The sequence below is a fragment of the Crinia signifera genome, chromosome 1, assembly GCF_055691185.1.
Source record: "Crinia signifera chromosome 1, ASM5569118v1, whole genome shotgun sequence".
Taxonomy (NCBI): domain Eukaryota; kingdom Metazoa; phylum Chordata; class Amphibia; order Anura; family Myobatrachidae; genus Crinia; species Crinia signifera.
The window spans coordinates 475,050,042-475,059,310 of record NC_139217.1 but is presented as its reverse complement, the minus strand read 5'-3'; the positions used below and the strand labels follow the sequence as shown (position 1 = coordinate 475,059,310).

Sequence of the window (9,269 nt, the reverse complement as noted above, 5' to 3'; positions counted from 1 at the left end):
AGCGCCGCAGCCGGGACTTTGCTACATACAGAGCACACAGCGCCACCTGCCCGCAGCGCGGCTGTACTACACTCACTCAGCGCACTATGGGGGGGGGGGGGGGGGGGGGGGACCCCCCGTGGCATGTGGACCTATTTCTTGTGTCGACCTTTTGTCAATCTTATCCTATTGACTATCGACCTAACCACCGCAATTACATCTTACATACACATTCATACCTCCCGGCTTTAGAGATGTGCATGCTTGAAATTTGGGGGCCCTAGCGGCCAGGGGCGTCACGAAAAAAGTGATGGTCCCGCAAAATCGAGACAGTCGTGAGGTATTGGTGCCCCCACATACCTGTGTGTATGTTTGTATGTGTAGATTTTACATGGTTGCCTACCCTCCCATGTGTAAATAAAAGCCACAGCGGGGCTCTGTGAGTAGCGCTGGATACAGCAGCTACACAGTGGCTTGAAGCATGGAGAGCAGGAGCAGCGGCAGCGGGAGAAGTGGCACAAGCAGCGGTGAGCGTATTCTGCTTCTGCTGAAATTACATGGTTTTTGTTGTTGTTGTTGAGATCCGCCCCTGGCTCCGCCCCCTTTTTTTCATCACAGCGTTCAGCCACGCTCAAAAGTCGGAAACGCTGAGATTGCAAGCTTGCGAGCAGGGCCCTCCTACCTTTTGTCTGTAAATATCCTGTTTGTTGTATCACTGTCTCCTTTGAATCTGCTGCGCTATATAAGAACCTGTTTATAAATACATAATATTGTATGTATTAATTTCCTATGCAGGAGCACATAGCTCAATAATACCCCTTTTACACCACCGCAAATACATGGGTTTTTCCCTTGTGGACCTGGGTCAGTGGTGGTATAAACAGGGTTAACCCGTGTCCCTTTACACAGGACTTCTACCCAGGTCCTGACCAGGGTAGAACACAGACAGGACCTGGGTAGAGGGCAGTGTAAGGGGTACACCGGATCATCCGACCCAGCTTCCATTTACATCAATGGGGGAAGCCCAACCTCCGGACCGCACCATCTGCACATTGGACGGGGAGCGCACACAGCCTCCTGCTGTCTGCTGTACTGTGCAGACAGCAGCAGAGGCAGGGAGGAGATGAATGGATGCCTGTGTGCGGCATCCATTCACCTTGGGGGGTGCATGGTTGCTTGGGGCAGCCCAGCAGCTTACCTAGGTGCAGGGGGAGGGGGGTGCAGGTGCAGGTGGAATTTGTCGGGACAGACCAGTGTAAAAGGTAACAAATGCCGGGTCGCACCCGGGTTGAAGCTTGGTCCAATTACCCTGGTACGACCCGGTGTTTTGGTGTAGAAGGGGTCTAAGTATTGTTTCTGCTCCTAGGAGAACACGTCATGGCTTCTTATAAACGCTGTGACACTTTCATAAATTATGTTTCTTCTTCGGGTTCCATGGTCCCACGGGGTGACACTGGGGTTGTAGGCGGTTCAGAGGACCGTGGCACCAATCAGCGAAGCTTTCAGGATTCCCAGGATGCACGGCTCCTCTCCCCTATAACCCCGCCTCCATGCCTAGCTCATCAGTTTTTGGTTGGTGCCAGCAGGAAGCTGGAGCACCTTTATTCTCAGCAGGGATTGCCTCAGGCAATCCAGGCAATCCCAAAGAAGTTCTTTTTTAGGTTTTACACTGTGCAGCGTTACCGCTTCTGGGCTGCCTGCACCATCAGTCACATTGACGACAGCGTGGTAGAGTTGTATGCGGCGAGGTGGAGCCCGGCACCTAGCATTGCCGGGCATCGGTAACCTCTGACAGCGTGGCCGGGGCACAGGGACAGGTAAATCGCTGTCCTGCTGCGCACCGGGAAAAGGGCCGCAGAAGCTGGCATGGACACTGCTGCTTGTGGCAGGGTCTCCACTAGACCACCAGGGCATTAAGCACAGGCTGGGTGTAATCACTAGAACCAGGTGGGGGAAGACCTGCATACAGGGGCGGCTGTTCCAGCCTGTAGCTCCCTCCCCCGGCTTTGGGTGTCGATTCACTACATAATATACATGCAGTATAAATCTAGTCAGATGGTGAGAACACTGGTCCGCACAGATCGCGGGTGCATCGCATGTGTGTCAGCGATGAGTGCTGGGCGATCCGCGCTTAAGCATAGCTCCACCTCCTGACACCTGTGAAGCTCCACCCCCATCATTTTTTTCCTTGATCAGTCAAACAAAATGGATGACCATTGATAGGTAAAAATATTGATGGTCATCCATTACATAGTTTAACAGTATTGATGGACAGTTGCACTATTGCCGTCGACTGCGACGGGACAGTCTCATATTGGCGGACTGTCCTGTGTAATCGGCAGAGTTGAGAGGTATGGTTTAGGGTTGGGCTGCGGGGGTTGAAGAGGGTTGGTTAGGGGCAGGTTGTGGGCGAGAGAGGGTTAGGTTAGACACATAGAAGTTGGGTTTAGGCGGCGGGGTGCCGGGGTTAGGGTAATGACTAATGTACTAGGCACAGGTGGTGGGGGAGGTAAGGGATGGCTTGGAATTGCATTATAATCCAACAGGTGATTTCAGGTTGAGCTCACTTCCCCCAGCTGCCGGAGACCTCATCCAAAGGGGGGGGGGCACCCCTGATTTTTTGTGAGCCTATCGGCTGTTCCGGGTATTTAGGCATATACACTGTGTATACTATATGCACATGAAATTGTCAGAATTTTACATAAATCCATACATGCCCCCTCACAGCCCCCCCAGGAAGGTGGGCAATTCTTCCACATCGCCCAGCATCCCCCTTCCCCGCTGCACCAAATACCAGGTTTTGCAGGTCCCTGGTGAGGGGGCTGGGCTAATATGACCTGAATCGCATCATTTTGAATCAATGGATGTAGCAGGCATGGAAAGTGTATTTACTGTACATTAATAATAATAATAATAATAATAATCACTGGGGAGATGAGCAGTGACCTCTGTACTTAGGGTACAGGGAACACTGGCCATGATCCTGTGTGTGGCAGGCAGGCAGGCCACTGCTGCTGCTAGGACTTGTGTTACACACTGGTTGCCTGGAGACACCACCAGGACTTCCTGTTTGTAGTCATGTGATCACAAGACTGCAGTCACATGACTCCTGCCATACTCAATGTCAGGCTAGTAGCAGTCACATGACCGTCTCCCATGTAAGGCTATGGGGCTGAGGGCGAGGCTTGGAACACAACATTCACTTCCTGGTACTGGGGAGAGGCATGGAGGAGCCAGATGGTGACACTGCCTTTCTGCCTGGTGGTATGGTGTACACTGTACTGTAATCTATCTATCTATCTATCTGTCTGTCTGATATCTGTCTATCTATCTATCTATCTATCTATCTATCTATCTATCTATCTATCTATCTATCCACCTGTCTGTCTGATATCTGTCTGTCTGATATCTATCTATCTATCTATCTATCTATCTATCTATCCACCTGTCTGTCTGATATCTATCTATCTATCTATCTATCTATCTATCTATCTATCTATCTATCTATCTATCTATCTATCCTGTATGCACTTGTATTTCACCCAGGTGTATAATGTACGAGTGATACTGATGTTTCCTGCTATAATGATTGGATGTCCGCTTTAGTATATGATGAGGACATTATTGAACAGTAGTGTATTATAGTTAGGGTTACTGTTCATGGGTAAATCCCTGCACCGGACCTAACCCTGGAACGCCGGACCGGCTCCATTCATCAATTGGTTAGGTTAAGTGGGCTAAGTGACCTTGTCACGTGACAGGGGAGGAGAGGGGGCGGAGAGAGGAGGAGCACGGTTGGAGCAAGGGATTTAAAAGGACACTCGCCACGCTTCACTCACGGTGATATTATTCCCCAAAGTGGTGCCCATAGCTAACATTATGCCCCCTAGTGGTGCCCATAGCTCACATTATGCCCTCTAGTGTTACCTCTGGTTTATATTATGCCCCCTAGTTGTGCTTTTAGGTCACATTATGCCCCCTAGTGGTGCTTATAGGTCACATTATGTCCGGTGGATACAGGTAAGCCCTGATATGATGCTGGACAGGCAGACACTAGAGGTCACGTGATGCTGGACAAGCAGACCCTAGGGTGTAATACCATTTTGATATTGCAGTGTAAATGATTGCTGCTTTAAAAATAAAAACCTGGAGATTTCTTCCCAAATGTCTGACTTTCTGATTCTCTCATCCTGTTACATTTCCCCCTAGAGGTCACAGATGTATATGATCAGTACATTAGTATTGTGTCTGTCAGTGCTGAAACTGGTACTGTTATTGCTGTTCCCTGGTTAGAGCACCAGCACATCCGGTATAACCCCCTGCACGATGACTGGGTCCTGGTGTCTGCCCACCGGATGCGGCGTCCCTGGCAGGGGCAACTAGAGAAACCTCCAGAGGAAAATATCCCCAGACATGATGAGAAGAACCCGCTGTGCCCAGGAGCCCGGAGAGCTGGAGGGCAGGTACTGTGTACTGTACCGTGTATATGTAATGTATACAGTACCGTGTGTGTGTAATGTGTACCGTGTATATGTAATGTGTAATGTACCCTGTGTGTGTAATGTATCCTGTACCATGTGTGTGTAATGTGTAATGTACCCTGTGTGTGTAATGTATCCTGTACCATGTGTGTGTAATGTGTACCGTGTATATGTAATGTGTAATGTACCCTGTGTGTGTAATGTGAACTTTACCGTGTGTGTGTAATGTATCCTGTACCCTGTGTGTGTAATGTGTACTGTACCGTGTGTGTAATGTATCCTGTACCCTGTGTGTGTAATGTGTACTGTACCGTGTGTGTAATGTATACTGTACCCATGTGTGTGTAATGTGTACTGTACCGTGTGTGTAATGTATACTGTACCCATGTGTGTGTAATGTGTACTGTACCGTGTGTGTAATGTATACTGTACCCATGTGTGTGTAATGTGTACCGTGTGTGTGTAATGTGTAACGTGTATATGTAATGTATACTGTACCCATGTGTGTGTGTAATGTATACTGTACCGTGCGTGTAACATACCTCCCAACTGTCACGATTTTAGAGGGACAGTCCCGATTTTCGGGTCCTGTCCCGCTGTCCCACCCGCGGCAGGCATTGTCCCGCTGCGGGGGGTGGCAGTTGGGAGACCCCCCAATCTAGTAGAATAGACGCTGTGCGCATGCGCACAGCGTCTATTCTCGTATGAAAATGAGGTTGCGGCTAATTAGCATAAACCGCGCCCTCATTTGCATACGTCCCGCCCCCTTTTCGGGCGCTCGCGTGGCTTCGCCGCGCGAGTGTCCCTATTTCATCCGGACACAAGTTGGGAGGTATGGTGTAATGTCTACTGTACCGTGCATTTAATGTATACTGTACCGTGTATATATAATGTACTGTGTATGTAATTTCTACTGTACCGTGTGTGTAATGTATACTTTGTTTATGTAATGTATACTGTACCGTGCGTGTAATGTATACTGTACAGTGTATATATAATGTATAATATACCGTGTGTATGTAATGTATACTGTATGGTGTGTGTAATGTATACTGTACAGTGTATATATAATGTATAATATACCGTGTGTATGTAATGTATACTGTACGGTGTGTGTAATGTATACTGTACCGTGTGTGTGTAATGTCTACTGTATCGTGCGTGTAATGTATCATGTACAGTGTATATATAATGTATAATATACCGTGTGTATGTAATGTACACAATGTGTATGTAATGTCTACTGTATCATGCGTGTAATGTATACTGTACAGTGTGTATATATAATGTATACTGTACCGTGTGTATGTAATGTCTACTGTACGTGTGTGTGTAATGTGTACCGTGCGTGTAATGTAAACTGTATCGTGTGTGTGATGTGTACCGTGTGTGTGATGTGTACCGTGTGTGTGATGTGTACCGTGCGTGTAATGTATACTGTACCGTGTGTATGTAATGTCTACTGTACGGTGCGTGTAATGTATAATGTACCGTGTGTGTGTAATGTCTACTGTACGGTGCGTATAATGTACAGTGTATATATAATCTATAATATACCACGTGTATGTAATGTCTACTGTACGTGTGTGTATTGTATCCTGTACGTGTGTGTGTAATGTATACCATGTGTATGTAATGTCTACTGTATCGTGTGTGTAATGTATACTGTACAGTTTGTATATAATATACCGTGTGTATGTAATGTCTACTGTACGTGTGTGTGTGTGCAATGTCTACTGTACCGTGTGTATGTAATGTCTACTGTACAGTGTATATGTAATGCATACTGTAATGTGTACAGTGTATATGTAATGTATACTGTACCGTGTGTAATGTGTATGTAATGTCTACTGTACTGTGCGTGTAATGTATACTGTACAGTGTACATGTAATGTATACTGAACTGTGTGTGTAATGTGTCCCATTTGTGTGTAATATCTACTGAACCGTGTGTGTGTGTGTACTGTACTGTGGGGGTTATTCTAGTTCACTCGGAAAGGCACAATCACTCTCTTATTGACAAAACCATGTGCACTGCAGGCGGGGCTGATGTAACGTGCAGAGAGAGTTACATTTGGGTGTTTTATTGTTTCTGCGCAGGGAAAATACTGTCTGCTTTATTTTTACACTGCAATATAGATATCAGTTTGAAGTACAAACCCCACCCAAATCTAATCTCTCTGCGCATGTTACATCTGCCTCACCTGCAGTGCATATGGTTTTGTCCATAAGACAGTGATTGTACCTTTGCGAGTGAACTAGAATAACCCCCTGTGTGTAATGTGTACTGTACCGTGTGTGAGTGTAATGTGTACTGTACCGTGTGTGCTTGTAATGTGTACTGTACATTGTGTGTGTGTGTGTAATGTCTACTGTACAGTGTATATGTAATGTATACTGTACCGTGTATATGTAATGTATACTGTACTGTGTGTATGTAATGTCTACTGTATTGTGCGTGTAATGTCTACTGTACAGTGTATATGTAATGTATACTGTACCGTGTATATGTAATGTATACTGTACCATGTGTATGTAATGTCTACTGTACTGTGCGTGTAATGTATACTGTACAGTGTATATGTAATGTATACTGAACCGTGTGTGTAATGTGTATGTAATATCTACTGTACCATGAACCGTGTGTGTACTGTACTGTACCGTGTGTGAGTGTAATGTGTACTGTACCTTGTGTGTGTAATATGTAGTGTACATTGTGTGTGTAATGCATCCTGTACGTGTGTGTGTAATGTGTATTGTACCGTGTGTGCGTGTAATGTGTACTGTACATTGTGTGTAATGTATCCTGTGTGTAATGTGTACTGTACAGTGTGTGCTTGTAATGTGTACTGTACCTTGTGTGTGTATTGTGTACCGTGTGTGTGTAATGTCTACTGTACCGTGTATATGTAATGTATACTGTACCGTGTGTATGTAATGTCTACTGTACTGTGCGTGTAATGTATACTGTACCGTGTGTATGTAATGTCTACTGTACTGTGCGTGTAATGTATACTGTACAGTGTGTATGTAATGTATACTGAACCGTGTGTGTAATGTGTACCATGTGTATGTAATATCTACTATACCATGAACCGTGTGTGTGTGTAATGTGTACTGTACATTGTGTGTGTAATGTATCCTGTACAGTGTGTTCTTGTAATGTGTACTGTACAGTGTGTGCTTGTAATGTGTACTGTACCGTGTGTGAGTGTAATGTTTACTGTACATTGTGTGTAATGTATCCTGTGTGTGTGTACTGTAATGTGTACTGTACCTTGTGTGTGTGTCATGTGTACTGTACAGTGTGTGCTTGAAATGTGTACTGTACCATGTGTGAGTGTAATGTGTACTGTACCGCGTGTGAGTTTAATGTGTACTGTGCCATGCGTGTGAGTGTAATGTGTACTGTACCATGTGAGTGTAATGTGTACTGTACCATGTGAGTGTAATGTGTACTGTACCATGTGAGTGTAATGTGTACTGTACATTGTGTGTGTGTAATGTGTACTGTACCGTGTGTGAGTGTAATGTGTACTGTACAGTGTGTGTAATGTGTACTGTACCATGTGTACGACGAAACATGTTAGGCAGCACTTTCTTCATCTAACCATTGGACTCTGAAGGTTACTGGACTCACTGCTACACAATGCTCCTTGCTCATTCTGGGACCGCACTTTTGGAAGTCACCCGGATTTTGCACTGCCATATGGGACATTGCCATCAGTCCTTTGTGGATTACAATATCGCATTATCCTGAGGACATGTCTACATCTGAGGACAAGATCTTCCTCCAGCGGTATTCCTATATCCGGCACGGTATGTGACTCTTCCAATCCGTTTGTGGCTTCAAACCCAGCGGAACAATAAGCAGATTATCGCCACAGGAGCAGCACAAATGTGCAGAACTCCAGTAATACAATATATACCTTCTTTTCCCTTTTACTGTATTGATACACATGGAATCTATTTTAATATTATAAATTGTTATTACTCATGTTCATTTTTTTATAAATAATTTTTTATTGTACTATCCAATTGATCCACTCAGCGCTCCACCCAATAATTTTTTCTTCTTGTTTATACACCTTAAGGGGGTGACACCCCTTTTTCGTTGAAGCAGCTTGACACAGCACCCCGCTAGGCGCCTGTTCTACTGAGCCACATAATCTCCAGTATACCCTCCCTTCCTTTCTTCTTAGTCTCAAACGGGCAGCAAACATGGGGTGTTTTGCCAATTTTAAAGAACGTATCAATAGGAGGCAGACCTATTTTTCACAATGGGATAATCCAAGGGAAAGAGAAATTATAACTGAAAATGATCTTAAAGGAAATTTTGAAAATCTGGAAGATTTGTTGAAACAAGAGACCAGACACTGGCTTGATGGTGTAAACTTGCAGAAATACATCAGCCATAAAATGATACCTAGGAAGAAAATTCCTCTGAGGTTGTTTTTTTAGACCAACAGGTTCACAGGAACACGCAGAGAGAATCCCACTGGGACAGAGACACAATGCTCAGAAACCCCCATGAAAAGAGAAGAAACTCAGAGCTAGAGGAAAGAGGGGGGAGGAAATTAAAATTAAGATCTTCAAAATACAGAGTGGGATCACATATCAGAAAAATCTTTAATTTCTCCTCAAGAAACCTTACTAAGGGAGAAATACAGATTCTAAATAAGGGCCTCGGATTCTGCCCAACAACACCGCCCAATATGTTCTCATTATTCATAGAATTAAATCGATTTGTTAGGACCCTGTGCAGGAAGAAACATTTTGTCAAACAGAAACGGACTAGAGATAAAGACA

General features: G+C 45.0%; 1 protein-coding gene across 3 annotated transcripts in view; it reads left to right on the top strand.

Annotated features, from left to right (window-relative positions):
• The first annotated feature begins 139 nt into the window (after positions 1 to 139).
• The window catches only part of GALT (galactose-1-phosphate uridylyltransferase), a 71,004-nt gene continuing 61,874 nt past the window's right edge, over positions 140 to 9,269 (top strand). The window contains exons 1-2 of one of the 3 annotated variants that reach the window (XM_083155445.1): positions 140 to 506; positions 4,273 to 4,442. In XM_083155445.1, coding sequence (XP_083011571.1) covers positions 461 to 506; positions 4,273 to 4,442 — 216 coding nt within the window. In that variant the 5' untranslated portion in view covers positions 140 to 460. Of the gene's footprint in view, positions 507 to 3,092; positions 3,244 to 4,272; positions 4,443 to 9,269 lie in introns of those variants that run through there. The other 2 variants (XM_083155444.1, XM_083155446.1) reach the window with 2 other exon arrangements.